This window comes from Sparus aurata, chromosome 22 (assembly GCF_900880675.1).
Source record: "Sparus aurata chromosome 22, fSpaAur1.1, whole genome shotgun sequence".
Taxonomy (NCBI): Eukaryota; Metazoa; Chordata; class Actinopteri; order Spariformes; family Sparidae; genus Sparus; species Sparus aurata.
The window spans coordinates 2,358,727-2,376,215 of NC_044208.1; the positions used below are offsets into that span (position 1 = coordinate 2,358,727).

General features: G+C 39.2%; 1 protein-coding gene across 1 annotated transcript in view; it reads left to right on the plus strand.

Moving 5' to 3' along the window:
- LOC115574652 (gamma-aminobutyric acid receptor subunit rho-2-like) overlaps positions 1-15,942 on the plus strand; it is a 36,022-nt gene extending 20,080 nt beyond the window's left edge. Inside the window, exons 3-9 of the mRNA XM_030406316.1 lie at positions 1,497-1,564; positions 5,192-5,415; positions 5,543-5,625; positions 7,878-8,018; positions 8,658-8,810; positions 11,750-11,958; positions 12,041-15,942. Of these exons, the coding sequence (XP_030262176.1) occupies positions 1,497-1,564; positions 5,192-5,415; positions 5,543-5,625; positions 7,878-8,018; positions 8,658-8,810; positions 11,750-11,958; positions 12,041-12,355 (1,193 nt within the window). The 3' untranslated portion in view covers positions 12,356-15,942. The remainder of the gene's footprint in view (positions 1-1,496; positions 1,565-5,191; positions 5,416-5,542; positions 5,626-7,877; positions 8,019-8,657; positions 8,811-11,749; positions 11,959-12,040) is intronic.
- The last annotated feature ends 1,547 nt before the right edge of the window (positions 15,943-17,489 follow it).

A 17,489-nucleotide genomic window follows, 5' to 3' on the forward strand; every position in this document is an offset into this window, starting at 1 on the left:
ATGTAGGGTGGCAGGTGCTGTGTGCTGCTGGCCATTTCTGGTTCCTGGTCTTCTTCTAGCTAGGAATCAGCTCAAGCTGCTCCACTCCCTGGATCCCTTATTTCTACAAAGATACTGTATTACCATCCAGTATCTCCTCTACTAGCACCAGGAGGTATTTCTCACCTTTCTTCCCTGTCAATCCCCGGTGACCAGCCACATCCATGCAGACTGATCCCCAGGGGATGGTGCTCTTCATGGTTAAGCCATCCACCCGTTGTCCTCGGCACCCTGCGTTGTACTTCCCACATACTTTTAGAACATGGCGAACTTGGCTCCCCGAAATCCAGAGCTGCTGCTTTTCCAACTCCTTCCGTGTTGGTAGGGTGCACACATGGCCTAACGTTGCATGCACGGCTTGCACCACTCCCTCCACGGACACTTCTGGGGCCACCCTTCCTCTGGGTGACTCGTCCCACTCCTCGAACACAACAAAAAGATTTTTCTCCGCTGAAAAATCTCCCAGGTGCTCACCTCCCCTCAGGATTACGCTGCAGGGGAGCCTGTGGGCTGCTCCTGTTGCTCCGGCTCCCTCGACCCCCTTCTCGACCGAGTCCTGGGTCCCCGGGTCCGGCATCTCACTTGGCTGCTTTGCCTCAGCCATGTCGTGTCTTTGTCGTCTCGAGTCATCTGCCTCCCAAAGCCTCTCTTTGCGCACTGAGTCAGGGATGATCGGCAGACTGCTGGGCTATTCTGCGCCGTCGACCGGACCTGGCTCTGTGTCCTTCGACCTGCGTCAGCTACCACGCCCGCTTCCTGCAGGCTTTTGTTGGTCTGGTGACTCAGCTCACTAAACAGAAAAATACAACCATACGCCATCTGAATCCAGGTTTCTCCATTTCAAATCTAAGATGAGTTTAACTGCCTTGATAACCCATTAATAAAACACATTTCAAACTCAACATATACTAAATAACTCATCAAAACAGTCTGGTTTGTCATTCAAAAATCGCCGCTGGTCTGGTCGAAATATATCCACTGGGTAAGTTGTGTACAATATTCTGGCTCTACATGTAGTTTTGACCTCTTGCTCCGCTGCTGCTTCATACCTCTCCTTTCTCCGCCTGCTGTATCTTCTCATCCCTGGAGTCATAGTCCTGGTCAGAGCTGCTTTAAATCACCTCCATACTTGCTAATTACCTGATGGTCGTAAGCCAAGGGGAGCAAGCAAAGAGCATCCGTTGTCAGTTGCTCCAGTGATATGCTATTTCTTTGGATTTTGGACCCATCTGGTTCTAATTTTTGAAATTGTTTATATAAAATATATGTCCAGTTTCCACATTAGCTTGTCATGCATCTTTGCATAATAGGACACATAGTAGTGTACTCCGGACCATCTTCTTCTTTAAGTCTTGGTTCCAGATGTGAAATATGGACCTGCAATAATGTGTACAGTACAGTCGTTTCTCTGTAAAATATACAAATGTAACTCTAATATGTTTGATATTTATCTGCAGGCCCAGCTGTCCCAGTTGGTGTGGATGTTCAAGTGGAAAGCTTGGACAGCATATCAGAAGTAGACATGGTAAGTGGCTCGAATTATTACAAGTAATGTAGTAGTGGTAGTCCGACTTCAAAAAGAACTCAAATCTGCTGCAAATACTGAAAAAAATCATTAAAATAGATTCCGTTTGGGTGTGAAAATGGAGGATTACTGGGATCATTCTGTCTCTCTTACTTAATGTTCAGTCAGGTTTGAAAGCAAAGACCAACACAAACTGAAAGTAATGAGATTATTGAAGAAGAAGAAAATATACTGTCATTATTAATGCTACTATCCCAGTGGATAACTCTACTTGTGGCAAATGATGGCAGTGAATGTGGGGCAGATTCAGTTTTCATGTGTGGAAGTTGCTGACTTTAACAAATCAACTCACACTACCTCAACACATGGGGAGGAAGCTCTCTTCTGACAAAGAAACTAATTAGGCAGGAACATTAACAGAATGAAAATGGACACATGAGCACCACTGTGACTAAGACTGTGGGAACACTGTCTTCTCAATTCAACTTTTTTGATTGGACACACCAGATCAGAGCCCAAAATACAGTCTAAAGTGATTAGCTGTCCTTTGTCAGATGTCTGTGTTTGTGCGACTGGCAGAAGGATTCTGTACATTGAGATGATAAATTAATTATCTTTTAAGTTTGAGTCATTTAGCTGTTGTTTTCAGTTGGATAATCAGAATCAGATTATGAAAGCTGAGTGGTGGGAATTAGTTTAGAATAGTTTATTTTGCTCAAAGTCAGACTGAATGCATGTTAAGTAATGTAATTAAATCAACCTTCTGTTCTGGAACCATAAATTGGTTCCAAAACTGGCATCCTGATGTTGTGTAAGCTCCTTTTTTCAAGGACGACCAAGGATTACCTTTCATTTGGATCCCAGAGTTGTGTATTTAATTGTTTTGGAACAGAGAGGGGGAAAAATGAATGATTCCAGATGACGGCTGTTCTTAATGACATTATGTCATATCACAGAGCTGCAGGTTTTAGAATCGTTTCACAGCAAATGATCTATTGCTGTTTCATACAGAAGTTGGCAGGTTTAGTAAACACAAGATTTTAAAAGAAACATTGGTCTTTTCATTTTCTCACTCTCAAAATATCTAAACAACAACAGCAATAACATCAACAATGTGCTTGTCCATATCTGAGTACTTTCTCACTTCCCTGTCTGTGAACTCTTTAAGCCCATTGACTCCTACTGAACACATACATCTTTGAAAACAACTCACAATGGCTCAGCTTGTTTTGGTTTACAGTACACTAGTGGTAAATCATTATAGAAATGTGGTGTTTGTACATATGTCAGAATGGATGTAATAAAAGGGGAGCACTTGACACAGAATTTGTGGAGACTATTTTCAGCTACACTGACAGTGTGGGATTGAGTCAAAGTAAAAGGTTAAAGGTGGAAAACAATCTCTTTGGCTGAGAGGAAATAAAGTATATCAGGCTTTGAAAGCACACACAGTGCTTGTTAGCAGGATACAAATGCGCTTGGTTTGCACAAGGAGTTGTTGAAACTACAAAAAAGGCTGTACAAGCCTTGTCATTTAAAGTAAGGCTGTGTAACTAAAATAAAACATAATATATCATAAAGTCATAGCACTGACTCAGAAATTTCATTTACACAGCAATAGCTGTCTAATGTTTGCTACCAAAAGCCCTCATACTGATGGTAATTTTTCATAATAAATTCAACTATTTATTTTGTTATGGAATAATAATGGATGCTAAAATGAAGTATAACAGTAGCACAAGGAGAGAAGAGTCACAAAGTCACAGCACTGAATCAGTAATGTCAATTACATCGCAGTGTCTAAGGTTTGCTAACATAAGCCATATTACTGACAGCAGACTATAGTGTTCTGCAGTTTTTGCTAATAAATTCATGCCTTTATTTGGTGACAATTATGGAATAATAATGAATGCTAAAATGTGGCACAAGAAGAGAAGTGTCATGAAGTCAGTGCACTGACTTGGCAATGTCATTTACACAGTAATATGTGTCTAAGGTCTGCTAACAGTAGCCAACATGTTGATAGCAGATTTGCTGATAAATCGACTCTTTATGTTGTGGCAATGGGACAGTGATGAATGCGAAGATGTAAAATAACAGTAGCACAAGTAGAGAGGAGTCCTAAAAACAGCAATATATGGTCTGCTAACATTAGCCAACACACTGATAGCAGACTTAAGGGTTTTACGTTTTTTGTCAATTCAATATTTTGTGGCAAATATGGGATAATAATGACAGCTAAACATAAGATAACAGCCATCATACTGAGAGCTGACTAAAGTATTTTGCCATTTTGATAATGAATTAAACTTTTTATATTGTGGAAATTATGGGATAATAAGGACTGCTTCACTGTAATATAAATGTAAGACAAGTTGGACTAGAGAAGAGTTATGAAGCCATGGCACTGGCTCAGGTTTGTTAACATTAGCCATCATACTGATAGCAGACTAAAGTGTTTTGCATTTTTCGTGAATAAATCAAATTATTTTGTGGCATCTATGGCATGACAATGGATGCTTAAGTGTAGCCTAACATAAGCCCAAGAAAAGAAGAGTCATAAAGTCCTAAGCACTTTATTGTAGGCAACCATGACCTGGATGACTGATAACCTTCATCAACAATCATAAAGTCATTTTCCTGACGATTTATATTGAGTCAGACAATATCTGTGTGAAATATAGTTAATTTGAGATTCATATTTAATTGCGTTTGAATTCAATTCCATTTTTGTTGCAATTATGAAGTATTGTAATGTTAAATTACAGCACAACTATAGAAGTATCATCAAGATAATCAACTGACTCAGAAGTCAGTGTGTGTGCTAACTGTGCTAAGATTAGCTAACAAGAGACATCAGAACCAAGTAAGGCTGCAGCAGCAAAAACCCCAGAGTGTAATGAGCAGGGACCTGAGCCAGGAGGCATTTTGCTGGTGATAAATCCAACATTTCATTAATTCTTTCAAAAGTTACATAATCTCGCTTGAAGAGATCCAGCTTTCATGGCCATTATAATCAATCATGGAAAGTTTTATACTGCTTACGATATATACTGGCAGTTAAATACATTCAAAGACAAAGACTTTAGATTACAGTTCTACTGATTAGAGAGTAAAGCATCTCTCATCAGTAAATGTTCAACATATTGCAGTTAATATTCATTGGAGAGATTTAGAAATGCCCCTGTACTCATCTTACACAACATATAAGGTATTTTTATAGTGGGTGCCAAGAGTACCATGTGTTGCTGGAACCATTATTCCAAACTGATCTGGTCTTATGTAATGCCATAAGGAGAATGGGATAGAGGATGATCTTCAGTGGCAAGAGGGAGTAGTGCAGACGCAGGTCCATCCTGCCTGCATAGCAACACGAGCAAGGAGGTGCGAGGACAAGGGTAATCTAGGACCAATGGAAGCTTTGGACTGCACTTGTTAACATATGTCCAACACTTCCCTTGACCATGTATGTTTAGTCATAAACATTTCATATAATCCAGCAGACATCAGCCTCAGCAGTGTAATCCTGGGGGAATTCAATAAAGTAGAGGCAGCAAGCATGTAGAGTCCTCGTAGTGAGACTTAATCCAGAGGCTGTTTCTGACACCCCTCCCCCTACTCCCTCAGGACTTCACCATGACCCTGTATCTGAGGCACTACTGGAAGGATGAGAGGCTGGCCTTCCCGAGCGGCACCAACAAGAGCATGACCTTTGACGGACGCCTGGTGAAGAAGATCTGGGTGCCCGATGTGTTCTTTGTCCACTCTAAGAGGTCTTTCATCCATGACACCACCACTGACAACATCATGCTGCGGGTCTTCCCTGATGGTCATGTCCTGTATAGCCTGAGGTGAGGACAGGAAACTCCCCCTATATCTGCACTATATCTGCAAGGATTTTGCTCACCCACCAAATTCTATTTGGTGCCTTGGTGCAGCATGCATAGAGCTGCTAACTCTCTGCTTTAAATTCCCCAGGGTTACAGTAACAGCAGCATGCAACATGGATTTCAGTCGTTTCCCTTTGGATTCACAGACATGCACACTAGAACTGGAGAGCTGTAAGTATTCATATGCCCTCACTCTCCACTCTATTGCTTAGAAGACACTGGAAATACTGTCATGTGCTACTAATTGTTAAAGGCTCAAAGCAATTTGCAGCATTTTGCTTTAATCAGCATCACACTGACCAAAAACAGTGAATTATTTATTGCTGTTTAATTATGATATACTGTTACTTATCAAGAATTAGAAGAATAACAGTTGTTTTTAATGACATGCACATAATGATAGTGTTGTTAGTGTTGTTCCTGGAACATAATTAATGTTGCTCCAGGACCATCGGTGCAAATGACCAATGGCATTTTTGTAATCTCAAAGTTTTGCAGCTCGGGGAATAAAGCCTGACAAACACGCACGCAAGTTGCCCACACTTGGTTCATATTTCAAAAGTGTCTATTTCAACCCAACCATTTTTTAAGGTTGTTCAACTGTGACAGCTGAAAACTGAAAAAGAAAGCAAAATGGAAAATATGATTGGCCAAAAAACACCAATAAGGCGATGTCAGATAGACTTTTTTACATCAGAATTTTCATATCGTTCTATTTTCTTTTACTACTACTTCGAAAAACTTTTTTCACTCACATTTGTTTTTTTTTACATTTTGATCAGTCTTGCAGTTTTTCTAACATCAATGTCTGACAATTGCTGTACAGATATTTCAAATTAGGCTTTAAATTTGAAAGGTCTGCAGGAAGTGTTGAGTTTCATCAGTAACATAACACCACTTAGAAACATGTTATGACTCTAAATGGTTGGCATGATTGAATGGCACTTTGTGTGATGGTGTGAATAGGCATGTAAACATACTCGAGTACAATTTCGAGGTTCACTAAATTTAAGCATTTAAGCATTGTAATTTTACTTCGCTAAATTTATTGGATAAGTAAGGGATAATGCCCGACGAGGTGTCCATAAACAGAAGTTAATGGACGACGCGGAGGCCATTAACTTCTGTTTATGGACACCTCGAAGGGCATTATCCCGTACTTATCCAATAAATTTAGCGAAGTAAAATTACAATGCTTAAATTTTTTTTCGAATTAAAAATTCGGACTATTAATTTACATTTTCATGCGTTTTACAATCAAAATATAAAGTTTTTCACAAGCCATAACTTAGCTTCCCTGGTAACGCCTGAGGGTTAGACTAATACCTGGAACAGTCATTAATCTCCCGTAAGATTCTTATGCAACGGAAGCGTTGTTCACTCCTCCAGTAAATAGGACGGACCATAGATACGACTTGGCAACGGGAGATATTCTAGTCCGCTCAGCCATGAGCCAGAAAGCTAACGCTATGCTAGCAAGATTCAAAGTCAATAGCATTGCGCACGGTTGACAAACAGTAAATATAATTTGACAGTATGCTAGCTAACACGATTAGCTAACTAACCAGTCATGTCATTGTCCCCAAATCAATAAGCAAGGTGTTCACGACCGGCCGTGTGTAACGCTACTGTGGCCGCAGCCTGAAGTAGAGAGCTGAACAGCGTATTCGCGTATCAGTAAGTTTAGAGGGGAAGTGAACTTTCTGCAGCTTGTGTGTTACAGTCGCCACCCTGTGGTGTTCAGAGGATAAGACACTGAAGGACTGACAGTCAGACTGCACTCAGTGCTGGAAATAAAATATTAAGATTTGATATGCCAGCTAGCGCATTAATTTACAGCGGTGAACAGTCAATTTGACTGGAACTACTTAGTAGGTGTCCATATATCAGGGGTTAATGGACACCCTGCAGCCAATCAGAATCCAGTATTCCTCCAGACCATGGTATAACTTTAGTTAATTTGCAGATTACATGCTATATCAGAGCTAAAGATGCATATCAATTAATTAATGAGCAATTATGTTGAAAAAAATGCTGAATATTGATTATTTTTTTAACCATATTATATGCATGTTTACACATACATACACACGTAATATGTATAATGTATAATTTTACTTTTACTGATTCTTCTGTACACTTACTGCCAAAAAACAGCTTTTGATACTTAAGTACATTTAGTATGTAATACTTTAAGCCTTTTACTCACTTTTACCAAAATAACATTTTTAAGCAATATCTTTACCTTTACAAAAGTATGACTTTTAGGGACTTTTTATAACACTGTGTACAGTACACACCAGTTGTATGGGGATTTTCTTGCCAGTGACTTTATTTATATGGCTATCAGTCTAGCAGAGATCAGCCTACTGCTGCTGATACTTAAGCTAGTACAACTTACATGCATGCTTCCTTTCCTTCAGATGCTTACACAGATGAAGACCTGATGCTGTATTGGAAAAGCGGTGATGAGTCCCTGAGCACCGATGACAGGATTTCTCTGTCTCAGTTCCTCATCCAGAAATTTCACACTACCTCCAGACTGGCTTTTTACAGCAGCACAGGTAGACTGGCAGAACAAACACTGAGTTTTACAGAGATATTTTCTATAAGGTTGGATAATCCCCCAGCTTCACTGTGTTGCAATAAGTATGGAGTATTTTGATTAATTGATCAAACAGAAATGGAATGAACCTTAATGTGACTCGAGCCTTTGGACCTAATCTTGAGGCCCAATAACGTCGAGGGGCACTGTGTCAAAATCTATTTCAGTATGTACAATAAAATAATATGATTGACAATAAAATAATTGTTTGTCTTTTCCCAAACTGAATTTACTCATGAGAAAAAGCTCTTCCCTTTTGTAATGCAGGAGCTACAACACCCATCACTGGGCTATTATAATATATTTCATATATTTCCCTCATATTGTCATTGTGCCATTCTCTACCTCATTGTGCTCTGCTGTCATAGAATTTGCCTCCAAAGCAATTCTCTTCTCTATTCAGCTGGTGTTTTGTTGTTTGTTTGGTTTAGTTTATATGCCCCTCAAGATTTCTATCATCCCTTTGAAGATTAGTTGTTAATTTCACGATGGTACTGTGTTTATCATGGAATTGTGGCACAGCACACCTTTGTTTTACCTGTGACACACAAGATAATGGCAAGCACCATGCTGTATTTTATGTCTTCCCTGTCTCTAGGCTGGTACAACCGTCTGTACATCAACTTCACTCTGCGGCGTCACATCTTCTTCTTCCTGCTGCAGACCTACTTCCCTGCCACTCTCATGGTCATGCTGTCCTGGGTGTCCTTCTGGATCGACCGCAGGGCCGTTCCTGCCAGGGTCTCATTAGGTAAGAAGATATGCACCACAATGACCATCCTTCTATTTCAAATTTATCCACAGAAGCCTGAAAGGCTAACAAGAACCCCAAAGAAGATCAAAACGTTAAAGGAAAGCAATACATCTAAAAACAAAAAAAAATGTGCTGGCTGGCTTTCTTTCTGAGCAATAGCTGTGAGGCTCAACTGCATCTCATTTCTGCCTGAAATAATGAGGTGCAGTCAGGAAATGGTTAGCCTAGCTCACCATAGAGCAGGAGGAAACAGCTCACATCCACAGACACCTTTCTTGCAATTTTTGTTGACTTTCAAGGCAGATTTAGCAAACTTTTTTAACAGCCCAGTGACAAATATCATGATTTTTTGGCCAGACATTAGCTCTTCTCTCTTTAATAGAGTCACCAGTTTATCTCGATGAATGTGCTCTCATGTGTCTCCCTGGACTGTGTTCAGTGAGTAGGTGAGTGCAAAAGCATGTTCAGACCCAAAAATCAGCCAGACAGAAAGCCCTGTTGTTTGTCTGGAAAAGATTTTTTTTTGTTAACATATGCAGAGTTCATAAGAGTTTATTTTTTCTGGATCACAGTCTGTACAACAGTCTTCCTAAAAAGGTTTTAAAGTTCAAAGTTTGAGATTCATCGTGATGAGATGAGACCACGTCCTAACTCCATATCTGTGGTTAAACACAAAAATGAGATATGATTTGGTCTTCATAACACCCCTTCGAAAGAAAGCCAATAAATGAAGGAAAACCAGTATTTCCTAAACGTACAAACTATTTCTTAGAAGGCTCAATATGTCATTTCAGTGTAAAACATGAAATAATTTAGCTAACTCTATCAACACCGTATGAAGAAACAACAGTGTTGACATTGTGTCAAAGACCTCTGTGTACTGTGTGGCAGAAATGTCTACTGAAGTTAGCATGCTAACAAGGTAGCCCCACCCTTAGCAAAAAGTAGTTTATTCAAGTGTACAACAAGTATACTTATTTTATACTAAAACTGAGGCAGTATACTTGAAGTGTACTTTTTATATACTATATTTTATATACTGAAGAAAAGTATAGTGAAGTATACTTGGCTTATACTGAAAAGTATAAAGAATAGTCTAAGACTAAGTACATTAATACTTAGACTTACACTTATACTAAATACTTATACTTTAGTATACTGTAACACCCCTTGTGGACTGTGGCGCAAAGACTCTTGGGTATTCTGTTGTTGTTGGTGTAATTATGGTTCGTGAATGTGGTTGTGAATAAGATGATGTGTAAAGACGGTTGCGGGTTAATTCACATCCTTGTTCTGTGGTTAAATTGTGTCGAGTTAACAAAGATGATAAAAATGTTGGCACCGTGAGTGAGGGGGTGTTTTCTGGGAGAGACTTCCGGTCTGTTAAGCTGTTGGAGTGTGTGTGTGTGGTAATAAATGGTGACTTTCTGGCTAGAATTTGCCAAATTACAGGTACTTATACTTAGTGTATCTTGATGTAAGTGCAGATTAAGGTCAAGACATTGACGTGTGCTAACATTTAAGTTAACAGAATAAAGATGTTTTTCACTACACACATTTGCATTGAGGTATTACCCCTATTATAAACTTCCATGTTAATAAACTAAAATGTGGACTAGAAGTATATACTTAGTACACTAGTAGTATATAGATAAGTGTACTTGTTGTATACTTGAAAGTGTACTTCTGTAAACTTAAAATGACCTTATAAAGTATACTTAAAGTATACTTTTATAAACTTAAAATGTTACAATTTAGTCCGAAGAAGTATTAATATAGTATACTTTCTAGTATGCTATAAGTACATGATCCATAGTATACTTGCTATACTTATACTTATACTCAAGCATACTTAATACAATGAACTTCAAGTATACTACTTTTTGCTAAGGGCAGCCCATCCTGTCTCATAACTCCACTTTGTACCTCAAGAGGCCATGGACTGATAGATTTGCTACATTTCACAAACTCTATGAGCTTTTAGTGTAATAAAGGAATAAAATAAGCACACAAAATATTTTCTTATTTTCTCACTACTTACTTAGCAGAAAAATACAACTGATAACCCTCTCAGTTTCTTTGTTTAATTGTTTGACATAAACAAAATAAAGCTCACCAGAACAGTCTTGGTTTGGTTTCCACAATCATTTCCGGTTTTGTAAAGAATAAATCACAGTTTATGTTGATGCGCGACACGTGGTAACAATGTTTAGACAATCCTGTGGACCACTGGTTCCAGAATTAACTGAGCCATAAGCTAATTAGCTACTTAACGATAACTAGCTACAGCCAAGTATAGTCAAGAATACTTTACAAATTACTACTGAACTCTGTTTATAGAGAGGCAGGAATGGCCACTCAAATGAAACCTTTACCCCGCAGAATTCACAGGAACAACTTGACCAAATAAGGAGTTACCCGACGGTAATAAACTGACTCATGCTGGCTATATGGTTTATACCCAATGGCGGCTTCATGAGGACTTTCTGTCATAAAAGGACTTTTAAGCTAATATGGAGCTTTGCTGTACTTATAATATCATCAGCTTCATTTATTCTGGTAGTAATGTATAGACCAACAGTAGCCCGAGAAGAGAAAAATGCAGCTAAAGATATAATGAGCCTGTGGAGCATAACTATTGGTTTAACACAATTGGACAATCGTTTCTTTCTACTATCAGCATGCTCTCCTGTATCGAAATGTTCACAGATAAACTTAAGAGACATTGCCCTTCTGGGAAACAATCACTAAACCAGAACTTTTCACTTTACAACAAGCAAAGTGACTCCACTTGTCCTACAAGTCCCAGAGCAATCCCTATGCTAGACAGATGGAGATAAGATAGATATCAACCCTCTAAATATGTTCCAGCAGTCTTTCTTGCTAAAGCTGTGCTTGCTATGCTAAAACAAAGTTGTATGTTCTCTTTGCTACAGGTATAACCACGGTGCTCACCATGTCCACCATCATCACTGGAGTCAATGCCTCCATGCCCAGGGTCTCCTACATCAAAGCTGTGGACATTTACCTCTGGGTCAGTTTCGTCTTTGTCTTCCTGTCTGTGCTTGAATATGCAGCAGTTAACTACCTGACAACAGTGAGGGACGGGAAAGACCGCAAGCTGAGAGAAAAAGCCAGGGAACAGGTATAGAAACTTTTTCAGGAATGGCACAAGTCTCCAAATGGTGTTTTCAACTTTGTATACAATCTTGATTCGTTTCTTTCAGTCTCAGGCACTCCCCTGCACCTGTGGCATGTCCCACACCAGGACCATGATGCTAGACGGTACCTACAGCGAGGCAGACGCAAACAGCCTGGCAGGGTACACCAGGGCCTCAATGGCGGCTGAGGATGCATCAGAGAAACAGGAGCGAATGGTGGTGCATCTCTCCCTGGACAGCGAGCCCACTGGGACCAAGAAAAAGGGCATCCGTGGCTTCCGGATAATCCAGAACACTCACGCTATTGACACGTACTCTCGCATGATTTTCCCTGGCGCCTACATTCTGTTTAACCTGATCTACTGGTGTGTGTACTGCTGAGCGTGTGCATTTTAGCTTAAACTGTAGCAGTGAACCTCTGACCAATGAAGTTGTTTTCATGTAGCATGTTCAGGTGGAACGATGAGTTTGGCAGGATGACAATCACAGGCATCTGGGTGTGAATATGTCAAACTTTGATTCACACACCAACGCTGGACTGGAACACCTATACAGATTCTCCTCCCTGACATAATCATACCACGAGCTCATATTGACCCAAATCAAACTGCAACACTGGGCTGGTTGCACAAGTTTTGCTCTTAGACTATTCTAATGCCAGTTCTGCAAAAATAAAACAGTAATTTTAAGCTAATTTTAAGGAAATGGTATTATTTATGACTGCAACTCTGCAACTATTCCCACCCCAACCCTTTTGTTGTGCCAACCTATTGTCTGTTTGCATCTTATTCTTATGCATGGTATCCTTTTTGTGTTAACCTTAGCATTAGTGCTTTAAACATTTTCTCTGCTACACTCATCACTGTTTTATTTTCCGGTGAGGGGGGTCTTTATTATTCCTAGTGTTCCTGTAACTTTGTAACCTACAGGTAACTAAGTAGCTCTTTCTTCAACTGTGTGGAAAAGCTGGCAATGAGCTGTGGGTGTTAATCGGCATGACTCGAGCAACTTCACTACAAACTTGAAATCACAAACATTGGACGTTTTGTTACCTTGTTAAGTCGGTTTTGGATAACAAGTTAGCATTTAGTTGTTTCACATCCAGCAGACACAAATCAACATTAGCATTCAGTTTCTAGTCAATTGCTTTACTCTCCTCTCAACCCTCTTCTTTTCTGCACTAGCTACTGAAAAAAGATATCCACATATATAGCTTGTAAATGTTTATTCAACGGCTCATTTCTTACTTTGAGTCTCCGTCATTTGGATCTGAACATGGTTATTGTGGAAAATAATGACTGTTAGAGCCTCCACATCGTAAAGCTTAGCACAACTAACACCCGAGGCCCACTAGCTACCGTAGCACCATTTGGTTCGCCAAATCTCTTGCTTTTCATTTAGGGCCCTATATTAACAGGTTTGGGAAGCTTAGAGCTGGGTGATGCGGCATTAAAATACATTGCGATATTTCTGGCTATATCAGGATACACACTATGTATATCTTGATAATTTTGAAAATCCCATCAATAGGTTGTGACAAAATCATAACTCAAAATATGTTTTACCAAACACTTGATATTGCTATTGCGACAGTATTGTAGGGATGACTATTAGTACATTCACACCATATTTACACAATGAGATATTGGATAATCATCAGTAATGTGGCTTTAATGACTAGGTGTCACTAGGAAAGTGTTAGAACGAGTCTGTTTGGAAAATGACTTCACTTTACTGTAATACAGCCTTTGACAGTGAAAATGATCTGTTGAAATGTTGAACTTGAACTACCAGCAATATTCCACCTATATTCCATCTGTATTTATATGGCTATATCTGTAGGATATTTCACAGACTTAACAAAATATTATTTCTTTCAACTCTTGCAGCCCTTTCTGCATCTGTTTCCAACCACAGCGTTCTCATGTGTCTAAGAACTTTTATGTCTGTCTGAAGTTGGACTGTTAGATCTGAGCCACAGTCAGTTATTGTGCAACCAGCCCTCGCCTCGACTCCCCTAAATAACCCTCTCCTCTCTGAAGCTCTCTATATTTATGATCAGACTGTCAAACATAAGAAGAGTGCATAATTTGGCTGCTGCTGCCTCTGTAACCTTTGGAGCTAACTGAGTCACAACTGAATGATACAGAGCAGATGGCTAATTAGGCAGTAAGTGAGCTAAATACCAGGCTTTCTTCCTTTAACAGCGCTCTGACTCCAGTGACAACATTTCAATTAACGTGACAGTTAATACTGGTGCCCTGCATTACTCGGACTACTACTATTGGACTACTATTGGCATTAATCAAACTGAAGCAACCCATGAGGCCAGGACTAAACAGGATCTTCTTACATTAAGGGGTTTAACACTGCACACCACAGATGTTGATCAAAGTCTTTGTCTATTTATGTATTTACAGGCTTGTTCATTAACTGGATGTCTTTTATTTAATATTAACAGTATTTATTATTTATTTTTAAGTGCAGCAATAGATCCATGTGCCATTATACCTTAAGTTGGCAAAGATGCACGAACAGGGCTTGTACAGAACTGCTTGATGCATGCTGCAGATGTGCGATACTGTATCTTTAGTTGTGTATTTCCTAGAAAGGACTTAAAACACAGAAAACTTTACCAGTGATGTGACCAACTTGAACCGCCTTAAGTGAACACTTTTATACACCAACATGATTTAATGGCTGTATTTTTGTCTTTTTCATTTGTTTGTACGAGTACAATGAGTGACTGCATATTTATATTGGGGTTTTAGCAGTATAACATCCACTTTAGCATTCAATCATGTGAGCAAATAGTAAACTAGAAACTGTACCTAGACTGACCAGGCTTTGATTATCCATCACAAGTGCTGCAGTTTCATTACACAATTCTGGTTTACAAGTCAGTAGTCTACTTCAAAAGCAGACTCTACCTTCAAAACTATCCACTTTTTAAAATAATAGTGATTTTGGCAAAATAACGTATTCACCCTCTTGCTGAGAGTTTGGTGAGAAATATCAGTTTCATGTCAGAGCACATTAGAAAGTGATTAGCTAAGCTTAGCTGAGTGTTACGACTGGAAGCAGGAGAAAACAGCTGCACATTGCACCTGAAGCTCATTAGTTACTATGTTTTATCCTGGTTGTTTTACTCATCACTTGCCTTTCACCCAAAAAATTAAAATTCAGTCATCATCTACTCACCTCGATGCTGATCGGAAGTCAAGTGAAGTTTCATAGTCCACAAAACATTTATGGAGCTTCACAATGAAACAGCCTTGTGAAGTAGCTGGAGACTTGATTTAAAATGTAAAAAAAAACTAAACAATTAATGCTTGACACGTGTTGAGGGTCTAAATAACGTCAAGTGACATATCCAACCTGCTGATGTCATTGGGACTTACAACAACCTGTGCAGCTGTAACGATCACATCTACACTTGTCACCAGACCTGCTGTAAATGACCTGGGGAAGAAATCTGCAGTGGTTTAGGGTCTGGAACCAGGCTAAGCTAGCTGTATCCCCCAGTTTCCAGTCTTTATGCCAAACTAGGCTAACTATCTCTTGCAAAGATGTAATATGTCAGTGGTATTGATCTCATCATTGCAATCACCACAAGAAGGTAAAATATAGGATTTTGGAGAATGTCCATTTCTTTTAAACCCAAGGCCTCAGTCTGCTTCAGTCTTGTCAGTCACTGATAATGGGTTTAGCTTCATGGCAGACTATATTTGCCAAAACTAGATGTGATTTTTGTTGATTGTTTTTTAAATGGTGCATACCATTTAGGACTGAAACTCTCACAACAGTCAGATGGTTTCTCAGTGCAAAAAACAAAACAGGAAAGACATATGCTAACAGATCAGTTAACTTCCAAACCAACATCATTTCTACCTTCATCTTCAGAAAACGTTCAGAATGTAATGCTTTCAGAGCAAATTTCATAAATAAAGTCTCTCTTCCAGACATTTCAATGAGTCCTTATTTACAACTTACAACTTACAACTCTACAGAATTTGAGGGTTTGAGACCACAGTGCTGTCAAGCTCCTCTACTCTGTTTTCCAAAGCAAAGGCTAAGATGCAGCTTTAATGAAAACAGCCATAACTTCCAAGAATAATGTATCAGACAGAATCTTCCTGGGTGACGCATATCCGTCTTTAATCCAGATTTCAGAGAGTACTCCGGGCACATCTAATCCCCAAATAAACAGATCACGTCAGATTTGTCTATGCTACCACTACTTAAAAACACAGTACTGCAGTAAGGCAGCTGATCCACACACTCATCTGTGTTGTTTATTAATGCATCTGCTGCTTTAAGGTAATACAATGACTCATGCTCTAATATGTCTGGCTGTGGTTTATACCCACTGGCAGATCCATGAGGACTTATTGTCCTCAAAGGACATCTGTGCAGTGGCTTGGAATATGTTATGTCTAGGATGAATTAATAAATATTTACACAAATTTCTTTGAAAAGCAAAAAAAGGAAACATGATAAAAAATAGTTTTACAAATCCCTGTGTGTGCAAAGCCCATGGCTCTGGGTAGTTGGTCGGATTTGAGGGGGAACGAAAAGGATCTAATTTGAACTGAGCATGACCCAGATCAAGGGGTTTTGGTCTGTTTTTTTCCTATAAAGTTTGCTCATAAAACATTCAAAAAATCTAGATTACAGAGGTAACAGCTCGTATTTAATGCTCTGACCTAAACCCTCTCTAAAAGGGGGACTCAAGCAGAATATCATGTTGCTTCAGTGAGGGTTGGCTTCCCGGCTCACATCATGGTTGCTTTGGGATGTGATGTGAACCAAAAATATCTGCATGGCTCAATACCACTAAGAACACACAAGAAAATATGTTTGTGTATGTGTGTGATATGGGTTAACTGTCTTTTTAAACATCTATGAGTAGAAATTGTCTCAGAGTAATAACCAATGGCAGTAAATAATTAGGACCACTAATGAGCACAGATTGCTGTTTTTAGAAAGAATGCGTAGGATAACTATACCACATCAGAGATGTGTCAGCATGCCAACACACACATGCACATGTGTATGCACACACACACACACACACACACACACACACACAGGAAATTCTGCAAGGCTGTCTTATTTTACCTGTACATCATTTAGTGCTGTTACAAAAGGCCTAATTTTCCAGCAATTATGACCCATGTAAGACATGGGTAATTATAAAAATCCTCAAAAATGTTTTTGGCTATTTTAAAGACACTAATTAACAGCAAAAGTTCAGAAACCGTCTGAAGTTTCCTACCAACAGGTATGCTAACCTAAGTCCAATATTTACTAGCCTTTTAGCCCTGGTTTGGTCTCCACCAACTACTTAAAAGAACCTCTGGCTCGTTATCTTCTAATGATCCACTTTGGTCACCAGTTAATTTCTAACTTTGTCTGTCTGCTGTATGGTGCAGGTAAAGGGCTGTGGGGTTTTAAAGCTGCTCCTTTAAACAACTTCGATGAGAGTGCTAACACTGAACCAAACAGTAAAATA